This window comes from Corvus hawaiiensis, chromosome 9 (genome assembly GCF_020740725.1).
Source record: "Corvus hawaiiensis isolate bCorHaw1 chromosome 9, bCorHaw1.pri.cur, whole genome shotgun sequence".
Taxonomy (NCBI): Eukaryota; Metazoa; Chordata; class Aves; order Passeriformes; family Corvidae; genus Corvus; species Corvus hawaiiensis.
In genome coordinates, this window is record NC_063221.1 from 23,341,203 (window position 1) to 23,355,390 (window position 14,188).

At 52.2% G+C, this 14,188-nt stretch overlaps 1 protein-coding gene across 6 annotated transcripts in view; it reads left to right on the forward strand.

Moving 5' to 3' along the window:
- RNF220 (ring finger protein 220) overlaps window positions 1-14,188 on the forward strand; it is a 220,625-nt gene that overhangs the window by 130,833 nt on the left and 75,604 nt on the right. For all 6 annotated transcript variants that reach the window (XM_048312572.1, XM_048312577.1, XM_048312576.1 and 3 more), the window contains one exon: window positions 6,603-6,732. In XM_048312572.1, the coding sequence (XP_048168529.1) occupies window positions 6,603-6,732 (130 nt within the window). The remainder of the gene's footprint in view (window positions 1-6,602; window positions 6,733-14,188) is intronic.

The window sequence follows — 14,188 nt, forward strand, 5'->3', positions numbered from 1 at the left end:
TTCCGCAGGATGACAGCCTCATGACAGGCTCCTCATTAGAGCTGAGACAGTAATTGTGATGCATTTCCCTGCGCGGCCTTTTCACTTCTCCCCCCCCCCCCCGCCTTTCCTCCTCTCTCCCTTTCCCCTGATTTGTAAAGTGATTGGATGTACAGACTCACTCAGTTTCTTAAATTATTGCCCAGCTTAATCCATCTTCCACTGCCCCGCACCGGGCAGCCATGATCTCCGTAGATGGAGAGCCAGGGTCGGATCACGAGGAGTTCCTCACCTCTCCTGCTGCCGGGCTGCCACTCGCCATGAGAAACATGGTGCTGGACCCAATGGGACGTGCAACAGCCTCCGATGAGCCCAGGGTGCTGTTCAAACATGCATTTTTACTGAGTGACCCATGGGATCAGCCTCAGCTGGGGTTAACTGTGTGCAGTAGCACTGCACCAGTTTACACCAGTCCTCTCCAGTATCCAGCTTGTCTGGACAGGCAGCTACAAGAACAACTCTTTCTTTGGAAGGAAATCAATATTTTAGCAAGCTTTTCTGCCTCAGATCCCTCTGTAGTTTTTACTCTCAGGAGAAGCAGGTGTATTTTCTAAGCTGCTTGGCAGCCTGGGCACATTAGCAGGGAGCAGTGTCGGGGATCAGGCTTTTGGTGGGGATGCAGCAGAGTGCAGGTCTTCTCTGTGACCCGGTTTGTTCATGGGGTTTTGAGGTCCCCCTGTCCATGTCTCTACGTGTTTTATACACTCATGGTATATAAAACCATCTGCCACTCATCCCTCTGCCTCTCTTTGCTGGATTCAAGGCAGGAGGGGCCCCGTGCTGTGCCAAGCACAATCCAAGTCCAGTTTCTGCTGGTGCCCTGCAGCATCTTTGCGCTGTGATGCAGGAGTGATTCCTCAAAAACATTTTCTTACTTGAAAAGCCATTTCCTCAGACCTCTGCCACCTTCCTGCCTGCACAGACCTCCAAAAGGCATGTGCTCCTAGGGAGGCCTGCTCAATGCAGGGTGATTCCTCAGTGGTCTGGATGTGCTTGCTGCTCTGTGGGGTGTTTGCAGAGTTAAGTCATGCTGTGGATGCAGTCATGGCCAGACACTGAACCCAGCCACAGCACACAAACCTTGAGTCACCTCACTGCCTATCACTGTCTCTGGCACCTGGATCTCCACTGCCATGTGTAGAGCAACTGCAGCAGGGGCCAGATCCAGGGTACCTGGTCCTGGGCAGCAAGCTGAGGTCCGCATCCCACAGCCAGGCAGGAGCCTGAGAGATGGGAAGGCCCTGATGGAAGGAGTGGGACGTGCCCTGACCTCGTGCAGGTTTTTGGGAGCCTATACCTTTTGGTACAAACCAGCAGGATCCAAGACAGTGCCCAGCAGGCAGGATGCTGTGCCATGGGGATGGCACTGGGACCACACCAGTAAATAACAGGGAGATGGGGCAGCAGTGAGCAACATTATTCCTGCTCCCTCACTTCATTACCAAATATTTTTTGCCTCTACTGTTATTCTGGGATGCTCTGCACTGACACATGAACCATCTCTGCCTTGAGCCACCCTTGTCATCTCCCCTCCTTGGCTGCCACTTACTACCAGGGCTCTGTGAGCCTCATCGGTTGCGGCGTGGGCTCGCCAGGAGAACAGTGAGTGTTTTGCTATTTCCAAGCTAATATGGGGCTTTCTTTGAATTATTGTTTTTTGAGCTGGAAGGAAAGGAGGCTTGTCACACGAGATAACCTGCTATCAGTACACAAATAACAGCAAGCCCATCATCGAATGGAAAATAATCGCCACGGAAACCGAGTTGCAGAGCAGCCGGGAGGGATTATTACAGGCGCTGGCAGTGGCGATGCTGTCAAGGAGCCTGTGTCAGCACTTCCATTACCACCCACCTGGCTTCAGCATGGCCCCTGAGGCAGGGCACAGGGCCGCAGGGCCCCTGCATAGGGTCATTTCTATTCAGAAGAGTTTCAGATCAACTGGTTTTGATTGGGTTTAAATGATGGAGTGTTTAAGAGGAAGAGAGAGCAAATAGGAGAGTGAGATGGAGGGAGGCATTTCAGAGGAGGGGGGTTTGGTACTCAGGAAGTGGAAAACAGTTTGATGTAGGAGAAATCAGGAGTTTGGACTGAAGAGGTGGTCCTCATGGGAGCAAGCTTCAGGTGGTCACAAGGAAGGATAGCATGGGGAGGCACAGGTGGCAGCGCCTGTGCCACCCATGGCAGCAGTTCCTGGGGAGGCACCTTACTGTGCAAATAAGCCATCAGTGCCCCAGAGCAATGGAGTTATAAACAATTTATTTCATTCATTTGGAAACTTGCTGAGCTCCTGTGCAGAGTGAGCCCTCATGCCTTGTAAACTTTGCTCATTGACTTGGAAGCACTGTTTACTCTGCGCTGCATAGTGGTGAGGGGCTGTATACATCCTGTGCTGTCAGGACTGTTGGTGGGCTGGGTTCCTTTTTTTTTTTTTTTTTACTTACATTCTCTCCAAAACAGCAGTTTGCATTCTGCTTGTGAGGGAAAGCTCTGCCTTCCAAGTGATGCACTCCCACCCTGCATAAGCCTCCCAGTGCTGTCAGGGCACAGGTGCAGGGCAGGAGCAGGGATGACTTCATGGCTTCATGCCTATTCAATATCATGCTTGTGTCCCCAGAACCTGAGCCCAGCTCCCATCCTGGAGCCCAGGTCCCATTACCAGCTGCTTTGCAGTGAATCAGACCTTTCTCACGAGGACTCATGAGAATTATCTTCGATCCATATCAGTGTAACTGAGTGAAGAATCCGGCCCTCCATCCCCAGTGGGATCAGGAGGGTTTGGTCTAGTCCCTACCTGGGCTGGGATCCATTTGCAGGTGCCCTCTGAAAGAGCCTGGGGACAAATTCCTCCACACAGGGGTGCATGTGCGCATTGAGCGCTCTGCTCTCAGAGCAGGAAATATTCGGTTTCAACACTTGGAGTTAAACATTTCCGCGGAGCCCAGGAGACCGTGCAAACAGCAGGAGCACCAAGGCTCTGCCTTTTCATCTCTCTGGCACTGGCAAGCGGGGGGTCAGCAGCAAGGGAAGCACGGCAGAGCCATGGAGGGTAAACACTGGAGCCGAGCCTACCGAGTAACCAGAGAGTGAAGGGGAGAGAGAGGGGCAAAGAAAACAAAAACACAGCTGCCAAAAAACAAAAGCCTGAAAAGAGCCATTCAGTGTCTCCCAGGAGCAGGTTTGGCACAGGGCAGGGAAGGACAAGCAGGGAGCAGGCGCAGGTCCCTCCTGCTCACAGATATGGGCCCTTTGTTTTGCCCTGGGCAAATCAATGCCCTCCGCTCCATCCAGAGAGGCAAGCACTTACACCCCAGCACCATCCAGCCACACACATGGTGCAGCATCCTTTGTTTTCTCCTGGATATCAGGATGTCCCTGCTCTGGAGAGGAGAGGTGAGATGTATGCATCTCTCTCCACCCTGGCATTCACGAACAAAGCCTGAGGACTTGCCATGCCCATCCTCTCCCTCTCTGCACAACCCCATCCTACGCCATGGAGATGGGTACCACTGCCCGGAGCAAGACACCACAGTGTGGGTGTGTGCCAGGCTCTGGGCATGCTGCAGATGTGGATGCTGCTGATTTGGGGAGACGCATCCCAAGAGCAGCCTCTGTGGCACTGCAGGCACGCAGCGGGTTCCACAGACCTGGGGAGGCTTGCGTAGGTGTCCTCCTGGCACGGGAGAGGATCCCTCCTTTCTGCCTGTCACTTGTACTTAGCCCTGCTCCTGTGAAAGTGCAGTTGTCAGCCCCTTGGGCCAGGAGCCAGGGCTTCTTCTGTCTCCTGCTTTGCGATCTGTACGTCAGGGACTTGGCTGTGTGTCCGGGTTCCTGTTCTCCTGCCCCTCTGGAAGCCCTTGGTTCAGTGCAAGCACCAGCCTCCTGCACTCACTGGAGCAAGGGGATCTTCCCCAGCTGTCATGGGGATGCGGAATGACAGCTGTCACATCCTTCCTTGGCACAAATTTGTCACCGTATCATTGGTATAGCTGGTGGCTAAGGCCACTGCTGCTCAGTTCTCCTGCTGGCCTGGGCTGGGGTTCGGAGCAGCCATGGAAGAGAGCAAGGCTTCTTCCCATGGCCTGAGATCGCTCCTGGTTGCCCCAGCCATTGAAAGCCAAAGTCGCCTCTGTTTAGGAACATGCACTCCGTGGGAGAGTACCAGAGAACCAGCAGGGCGCAAGGACTTGGGTGTGCAAGAGGTTAAAAATCCCACCAGTCTGGTGTACCAGCTGGTCCCCAGCAGGGGACCCTGACTATGCATCCTGATCCAAGGCTGCCAATCCCAGTTCTGTGGTCCGGGACAGTCCATCACCTCCTCCAGCAAATGAACATCTCTGGGCTCCCCGTAGAGCAGGGACACGTGGATGCTCAACCTCTGTTCCACCCTTTGGTGCTGCTGAGAGCATCCCAGCCCCAGCAGGCATCCCAGCCCCAGCAGCCAAAGCTGTGGATGGCAGGCGATGTGGGCCCCACAGCGGTGGCCTGGGCCAGGAGTGGGGATGCAGCATGGTAGGGCAGAGGGCAGCCTGTTTACCCATCCGTCTGTACACCCCACAGCGGGGATCCAGCAGGATTTCCCGTCCACTCAAAGGCTGCCTGTTTATTTTGGGAGGGAGACTCAGACAGCTCCATTGTTTTGCTGTGAAGTTAGGGTTATAAATAGCAGGTGGTCGGGGACGCTCCTGGGCTATTTTGGGCCCCCACTGGACAAAAGTGGAAAAGCTCCAAGAGGAAGGTGGAATTACTGAAATGCTGACCTTTCCCGCAAGGGTCAGCAGGAGCTGGTTGTTTGGGTTTGGGTTGGATTCTGGGCATTATTTAAACATGAGGGAAGGAGGAGAGAGGAAGATGTTCCAAGTTGCATGAACAGCATTCTGTGTCCTCCCTGGCAGAAGGGTGGTGGGAATGAGGGGCCGAGGCACCCGGGATCTGCCTGGGAGCCCCTGGGAGTGGCCCAAGTCCAGAGCAGAGACCAGCAGGGTTTTCCTCCTGGCTCTGCAGATGGGAGAGTTCCCAGTGGAGAGGGAAGCTGGGGAGGTAGGGAATGCCCCATAGCACTGGCCTGCCCCAACCTGCCCCTCATGCCTCAGTTTCTCCCACCTCCTATCAGGATGCTGAAGGAAAGGGCAAGTAATATCCCAATGATAGCCCTGCTTCTCCCAGGCACGACCACTTTGTCCTGCTGGAGGGCAAAGATAAGCCAAGGTGACTCTCAAACTTATTTCAGATGCTTTCTCTCGTTAAATGCGTGTGCCAGGCAGTTATACAGGGAGAAGCAGGGATCCAGTAAAGCTGCTCACACCAATGTTTTATCCTTTGAGAAGGTCTGTTCCTTTAATGGGGATTCATTTAACTGGACTCCACCATCATTAGGAACCATAAAATGGCACCTTTTGGCTCCTGATTGGAAGGCCACAATGCACGCAGCCCCCTTGTATCCAGCACTGGCTGCTTTATTGTGCATTACTGCCTCTCACTCGGATTTAACCAATTTGATCCATGTCTAATACATAAATAAATAATCCAGCGGGAGGGTTCATGTTGGATGACAACAGGCAGCTATAAAGCACATTTCTCCCTGCCAGAGCCATCTGAGCCAGGCTCCGCACGCCCTCTCATGAGCAGAGCTGCTAGTACAGCTGGGAGAGGGGGCCTGGGGACCCGCGGGCTTCTCTCTTTTATGGGAACTTCATTGTTTGCTTTAGAGTTTTATTTTATGTTAAATAGATGCTGTATATTCCTTACAGAGGGGGCAATAAAGTTTCTGAGCTGGAAGAAATTGGCTTCAGAGCAGGGAGTGAACCAGGGAGATGTGGCTGGGCAGGGAAGTGGGGGAGAGGATTGAGTGTAAGGAGGGTGTGAGGAAACGCCTCACTTGCAGATCTGCCCCAGAGACTCAACCCAGCTAGAGATTGGGGTACACAGGCAGCCCCAAATCTCACCCAGGGGTGATACAGCCCCAAGGGACCCAGGGCTCCAGCAGCTGCAGGGTCTGGAGCTGCCAGTGGTGCAGGGAGGGCAAGGGGCCCCAGCCCAGCCCTGGAACAGGGTGAGCAATCCTGGGTGATGAGCATCCAGACCTGCTCCCTACCACATCCACAGCCTCGTGACATGAGTTCTCCTCTGCCTCCCAACATTGTGTGCCCACGGGGAGGATCATCCTGACCCACCCAACTTCAGGAGTGTCAAGGAGGATTAAGATGGCTCTTTATGAGTTAATAGTGAGCAGTGTTTTGTCATCCATCTACTCCAAGTCATATCACCTGAACCGCATATGAGAAGCTGGGTTTGCACAGGGTCACTTGCAAAATGTGGCTGCTGATGCTGTCCCTGAAAGACTGAAGGGCCCACAGCCAGGGCTGGGATGCTCTTGTGTCAGCTGCTGTCCCACCGCAGAAGAGAGCCAATCCCTGCTTGTGGGATGGGGACAGAATCAGGGCTATACCATGAGGAAATCCCTGGATTTCAGTCCTGTGCTAGGACAGGAACCAAGGCAGAGCACAGACGATGCTGATGGCAGCTGATCTGAGCTAAAGCTTTTTCCCTTCTTTTCCTTCCCACAGGCAAAAAGAAAGCAACTTTGTTCGACAGCCAGGCTCCAATCTGCCCCATCTGCCAGGTCCTTCTTCGCCCTGGGGAGTTGCAGGAGCACATGGAGCAGGAGCTGGAGAAGCTCACCCAGCTGAACATCAGGTAAGCAGCTTCCTGGGGTCCACCAGCATCCCTGGTGACCTGGCTGGGGCACCTGCATGTGGCAGGGAAGATGGTGGTACCCACAGCTACCAGATATGGGAGATCTAGTGCTAGCCAGTGGGTCAGAAACATTTCCCTGGAGTTCACTGCCGTGGTAAAGTCAGGCAGAAATTCCTCCTGGAGGGCACAGACATCCCTTTCCCTGGGGACTTGTGTTTCAGTGAGCAGCTCTCATGTTGCTGACTCCTGTGACAGAGCAACCTTGCAGCACTGGTGCACACTGCTCCTCAGCTACCTTCAGCTCCCTTCTGCTACCCCCAGCGCAAAAAAGTCACCTATTTAAAAAAAAAATAATTGCCTTTTAACTGCTAGAAGTTATTTAGGAAATGGCTGCAGCCAAGGGTTGGCAGATCCCTGCCCCTGCCTTAATAAAAGTCAGCAGCCTTGGGAAGGAGCGTGTTTATTTCAATTATTAATGAATTCTCTGGTCATTAAAAGGTGAGGAAAGGAATCAAACTGCCAGCTAGAAGCAAAGTTACATCACCAGGTGGTAGGAGAGGAGGGACAGCCTGTGTGTCTGTGTGTGTGTGTGTTTGTGTGTGTGTGTACCAGGGTGAGGGGTGCACATGGCTGTGCACAGTGCAGAGGACGCAGAATCCATCGCTTGGCTTGGCTTGGATCTTCTTTGATTCAGCAATAGCCATTGCAGATGGAGGGAGCAGGAGGGAGCTTCAGTTAGAGAAAGAGAGACCTCCCAAAATGGATCTGGGTTGAGATATCCCAAATTCGGCACCCACACCCTCAGGCTGAGACCCTCATTCCCAGTGTTGCACAGGAGGATAGGGAAGGGGGAAAGTAGGGAACAGGCAGCCCATTTATCCCCTGCGACACCCAGTCCCCTTGCAAGTGTAATTTATGGTGTAATTTGGGCCACATCCAACTTAATAAAGGGCCACTGCAAATTAGTGAACAGGTTTAAATGAACAGAAGCAATTAGTGCTCGGAGGAGCCCATCAAAGAAGTTGGGCCAATATCAGAGTGAAACTGAAACTGCAAGCCAGGAGCAGAGGCTGGCTGGCGCAAAGTGGTGATGGGAAGGTGGTGTTTAATGGGAAAGGAAAGGAAACCCTAAATCATAAAGCGTGACAAGGGCCATTGTGGGCCAGCTGACAAATGAAAAAGAATGGCATTATTCCTTTAAATAACAGCAGCAGTTAGAGAGGAGACAGCTCTCCCTGGCTTGCCCTCGCTTCCCTGGCCTGCTCCACTCGGCCATGCAGGAGGCAAAGAAGAATCAGAGGTCTTTATTAATTATTGAATAACGACTCCCTCCGTAGTGTGATAGAAAACGTTCAATCTAGGCGATGGATTCAGGCGATGGAGGCTAATCTGTAACACAGCAGCTCCGCATGGGGATGGGCTCTCCCAGTCCCAGAGGGAGCCGATGCAGGGGCCAGCAGCAGCAGCAGACAGGAAGGGCAGGAATAGGGGGCAGGATTAGCAGGCAGCAGGGTGTGAGGGGCTTGAAGTCCCGTGCACTGCCCAGCCCCAGCAGGCAGCTCGCTATAGTGGGTTGCTCCATTTCCCACTCCCCCACCTTTCCTGCCTGGAGAAGCCAGGAGCAAGAACACATCAACAAGAGAAGAGAGAAACTAATAATGATCTCAAATAACCCAATAAACATAAAAATAAAATGTAGGCCTATAAACGTGACGGGCACCGGCAGCCCTGGCCGCTCCCTGCCAATACCGACTTGTTACCGAAATGGCTGAGCAGCTGTTACTTATCAGTGTGATGGGGAGAAGCGAACCAGGGGGCTGCTTTCCAAGGGCTTTTTTTTTTTCCCTAATTTAAAGAGGATGCAGCCAATCATGGCTTGTGGTGTTAAGTTTTAATAAACCTTAATGATTTGCAACAAAATCATAAATTTCCTGTGCTCGGGGTTAGGAAGGCAGATCCCCTCCTGCCCACTGAGCCTGCAGCACTGGAGGTTTGGTGGGCACTGGATCAAGTCCCTGGAAAAGGGATTTCTCCAGGTGACCACAGGAGCTTCTTGGGGCTGAGATACAAGGAAGCTGTAGGCAGCACCTGGATGATGCTACCCATGGTCTCAGATCACCACAAGCAACTCACCCACTCCAATGAACCCCTTGCTCAGCTGGTGGGAATGGGGTTTGTTATCCCCCAGAGAGAGGGACAGCCCTTTTTCCTGCCATGGACAGTACTGGTATGACTATCCTGGCCTCAGATGAGGGACATCTCAAGGTCAACCCAGCTGGAGCATCACACAGAGAGGAAGAAGGAGCCATGCTGGCAACAGGGCAGCACCCACCCATGCCTAGGGAGTTCTGTGCGTGTCCAGGGGACGAAAACCAGTTGTTGGACCAGTGATGAACATCTCTCCTGAGGATCCAACCCTGGTGCAGGATCCAGCTTTCCCTTGAAAAAGCTATCTTGAGTGGGAATGAGGTTTCTAGCTCTGCTGCCTTCTTGGTGTGTCCAGTCTCCCAAACCATAGGGAGAGACCTGGTCGTGCTCGCCCCACAGCTCCTCCACCCTGTGTGGGTCCAGCTGAGCCTTGTGCACAGCTCCACTCAGTGAAGCAGGGCTCTCTGAATGCAAATTTCATTTCTGAGCCACTGGCGCTGTTTCAAGAGCCGGCAGCCTCCGAGCCCTTCTCGGTGTTACATATGTAACAGCCTCATTGAACTTGACATGTCAAATTCAGGCCATTTGTGCAAAATCTCCCTTTAATAATACCGTTTCATTTCGCTCAAATGAGACTTGAATGCATGTAAAATGGAAAAGGATATTTAAGCGCTAACATTAGGCAGATGTCTTGCCAGAGGCCGATTGAATATATGAGATTTTGAAGTGCTTAACACGTTTTCGGTGCTCCCTCTTAGAATATGTCACCTGGCTTTCTTTTTTCTCCCCCTCTTTCCCTCCCCACCCACCCCCCCTTTAAGTGAAGGGTATAAATTGAAAGAAAACAAAACTACAAGCCTTGGTTTTATGGGGTTTAACTCTTGCCAGGCAAGACTGTTGGTATTCCTCCTCCAAAGAGAAATTACCTTGGAGCTCACCTTTGCAGAGCACAGGCTCAAAGCAGCAGAGAGTGGGAGGCGGGAGAGTGGTGGCTCCACGATGCAGGGCAGAAGGGATGCTCTCCTTCCTCTGCCTGTACAGTCAGAGAGCAAAAGTTGCCCAGCTGAGCAGCTAAGTGCCACCCAAGGTAAAAATAAGAAATAATAACACCAACTCTTTGTGTATGCCTATGTCCTGTGCCTCAGCCAGGCTGGTTGCCGCAGAATACGTGAATATTCCTGGTTTGTGTGCACAAAGTTGATCTGGATGTGAGTCTCCTATCCTCACTCAATATACATTCACTTGTTTTACACCTCATCTGTGTTAAAGGCTCGCAGTAAAGCACACTGAAATGTGAGACTCATTCTGGAGCTGTGAGTGGCCGCAGCTCCAAGCTTCAGCCGGTGCTCTGGCTTGCAGCTGCATTTCCCCAGCCTAGAGCTACCTGGGGAGTGCAGGTGGGCACAGCATTCTAGAGCAGCACCCAGGGCTGTCCCTCAGGACACGCACACACATCCCCGTGGGCATTGCTACATGTGTCACTGCAGGTAAATACTGTGAGCAGGGGTGGCAGTGGGCAGGGGGACCCTTAATCCTTGCCTGCTCTCCCCAGGCAGTGACTGCAGAGCACTGCTGATGGAGGGGAGGCTGGGTGGGGAGGGCAGGTTTGGGGCACTGGTTTGAGTTCGGGGTGGGAGGAAAGATGAATTTGAGGACAGAAGAGAAGTAAAGGAGGAAGAAAGAGCTGTAGAGCCAGCCTCAGCTGATGCTCCACAATGATTCTTTCTAGAGTTTGGGGAAGAGACATTTATTGGCCATTTTAAAAACCATAGGAAGTCACATCACAAATATTACAGTTGCTGAGTTCAGCACTTTGAAGGTTGGGAATGTGCCTTTGGATGCAGTGGTTTTAATAGCATAACAGTCTGTTCTTGAATATGCAATGATTCTTTTTTAAACAAAAATATTTGGCAGGTGGTGTTTTTATTTTGCTGTGTGACAGCTGCCAGATTCTCCCCTGCATTACCAGCAGCAAACCTCTGCTTCAGAGCTGGGATTTCACCTCCCCAAAATGGATGAGGTGTATCAGTATAGATGGGGAGTGGTCCAGACGGTGGAGCAGTGAGGGTGATGATGTTCTCAAAGTCCCCCATGGCTGTGCAAACTCTCCCCCCATTCACTTTTCTTTCTTTTTGCCTTTGCAGTCAGTAATTAATCTGAGCACGTTTGTGTTACAAAGCCTACGTTTGTGTTATAAAGCCTGTGCCCACCTGTTGGCTGCTCCCAGCCTGGGCCAGCAGCTCTCATTGCTCCTTGCCATTCTGCTAGGGGTGTGGAGACACATCCCTGCACATCCAGCATCTCAGGAGCTACTGATTCCCCCTAATGACCTTCCTGTGTGTCCAGGAATAATTTCTCTTCTGCTTCTGTGATTACGAAGCATTTCCCGGAGCACAGAGGGCACCAGGGTCTTGCACCTTGGTGCAAATGGAAAGTGCTGCAGGCTGTTTTCTGTGACCTCAAAGATGCTGTCACAAAGAACCAAATAGTGTCAGGCAAAGGAGGGCAGAGTAAGATGCCGTGGGAAGGCCCGTGTCAAAGCAGGTGAAGTGCCCAGATGGGGGATTTAGCTTGACTTTTGGAGCCAGCTTTGATTCATGTCAGAGGAAAGGAGCCAACCACAGGACTATGGTGCTCCAGCTCCTGTAGCAGCATTCAGTGCACCTCTGCCCAGGCTTAAATCTTCCTTTGGAAGCTCTGAAGCTTCCTCTCCCTTGTTTGCACATATGCTCTTTTCCTCTCACTGTTCTTAATCCTCCTTTCTTTCGCAGCCAGGGCAGAAGCAGAAAGTGCTTCCTCAGTTCCTGGCACTGCATAGAGCATCCCCACCCTGCTGTGAGGAGCTTCAGCTCCAGGTTTCTTTATGCAGAGAGGCACAGCAGTAGCTCCTCTCAGGGGACAGAGGCAGCTCTGGGCTCAGTGGGATAAGGAATGAGGAGGAAACTGGCAATATAGCTAAAACATGAAGGCTGTGGAACCTTGGGAGATAAACTGGTCACAAGGCAAGTTGTTCTTGAGAGACGTCTTCAGACCTCTGGAGATGCATCCTGCTTTTCACATCTTTCACAGGTTGCTTTCCCAGTGTTTTGTGGTCTTTCTGATTAAAGTCATCCCGTGCTAACCCCCCAGAGTCTGCATTGGAAACTCCTGCTAGTGGACAGGTGGGCAAGCACATCATCCTTGTGGTCCCTGTGTGCCCAAATGACAGGGGCTTGGTCTGTTGCTCCTGGTCACGATAAGGACCCAGAGCAAGTTAGGAGATGTGGCTCACAGCCCTCTCCTGCTCAGAGAACCCTCTGTTTAAATACAGCTGCTGCTTGCACTGCCCCAGGGAAGTGTTCGCTTCATTTCTGTAGGATCTGCCGAGCGCTGTGTTGTCCCAAAGAACCTTTGGAGGAGACCCTCCAGGGCCAGCATGGACAGCTGCTGTGGGAAGGGTGAGTGGCCGTGCTGCCAGGCCCAGCAGGATAAACAGAGTGTGTAAAACCCGAATTAGCTCTGTTGTCATGTGTCACGTCAGGGTCATGGCTCTCACCTCAGGTCTCCTTGATTTATGCCTGGGGACTTTAACTTGATGACCAGGTACTTCCCCAGACTTCTTGTGCAGCAAATGCTGCAGGTCCCCCAGCCTCTTGATGAGAGAGGTTAGAGTGAGAAGGGTTTTTTCCAAGCTCTGTTGGAATACACGATTCCCTTCCTTGCATGCAGTAGACACCTGCGGGCTCTCCAGAGAAGGGAAAGAGCCCTGACCAACAAGTGAGATTGCAAGCAGGCATTGCAACCTCCTTCTCCTCAACTTATTCCTGTCTCTTTTCTTCCTTCTTTTTCCCTCTTTTTTTTCCACCCTCTTCTTTTCTTTTCTTCCCTTTCTCCCCCTCTTCTTCCCCCTCCCTCCATCTCTCCCCACCCCCCGGTATCGAGGCGACATCTCCAAGCCAAGTACTTTTAATTTCGCCCGTGGCCCTTGCTGACACGGTGGATATGCACAGCAAGTTAAATTCCCGCCTGATCAATAAAGCAGAAGCAGTGTGTCCGACTGGTCGATATTTTTTTATCTGTCTTCAGCCCAGTCCTGCTGATGACAGCCCCCTGTGCTTCAGCAAAGGCACTCAAGGGCATCGGGCTTTGGCAACACAGCTCTTTTTTTTATTTAAATTAAAAAAAAACCCAGATGCCTACAAAAAAAAAAGTTCATGGAGTTTGGCCTTTGCTTAATAACGTTTTATGATTTATCTTAATTTTTAATTGAAAAAAATTTGCGAATTAATTGATTTCTGGGACTTGCCAATTAACATTGTAATTGGGTGCATGATAAATTTCGAGGGAGCATCATTTTTCTCCCTCTCCCCCTTGTCACCGAGAAGGGGAATCGCGAGGGCAGCTGCTTCCTATCCGTACGACCCCCGCTCTTTCCCGAGGTGCTGCTGCCCTCCTCCCCCCTTGCTACTGTATCTTAAAGAAGGAACAAGAAAGCTAATAAAGTCGTGTTATTAGAGTCTCGCCAGAGGTGACCCCTCAAGGCATAAATCCAGCCTGGGGAGATGCTGGGGACAGGTACTATTAAGTGCCTGAGCGTGCTTTGCAGGTGGGACTCGGTACTTCTCCTGCAGCACCCTCTCCCTGGCTGTGCCCTCCCAGTGCTCCCAGGGGCTTTCCCAAAGGGCTCTGGCATCCCCCAAGGTGTTCAATCGAGCAGTTAATTGCCTGTGATGTCTCCTCCGTGCTCCTCCTGGGTGTGAGTCCTCCATGCTTGTCCTGCAGCCAGTGCTCACCAGCAAAACCAGGCTGCGGGGACAGGCTGGTGTTTGAGAGCTGCTCTAGGGACACAGAACGGGTTGTTCGCATCCTGTTCTGGCCTGATTCCCTTGGGGAGCGAGTCCTGCCCCACAGCAGCAGTGGGGCATCCCATGCTGCCCACGGCAGAGGTGTTCAGCATGGAATCTCAGCCCTGGAGTCAGGGGTGTCCAGTTTCAGGCACAGATGCATCTCCAGCTGGGTGGTATCGCCTGAAGCTTTCTCCAGCAGTTTGACTACTGTCAGATTTAAATTAAACTTGCCTGGAAGTGTCAGCTTTTTGGTGATTCCGGGGCAAGGCCAGGACCACCTGCCACCACAAGGCAGCTAACAGGGTCACATCCCTGGGTGGGGTGTGGAGAAGTGAGTGAGCTGGCTGCTGCCAAAATGAGGACTGAGGACACAGTGTGGTGTTGAGGCGAAGCCACCCTGGGGAACGGAGACAGTGGAAATACCAAGTAAATGGGAGCATGCTTTGTGTCTCTGGTGATTCTCTCACCCACTCCATGTGCTG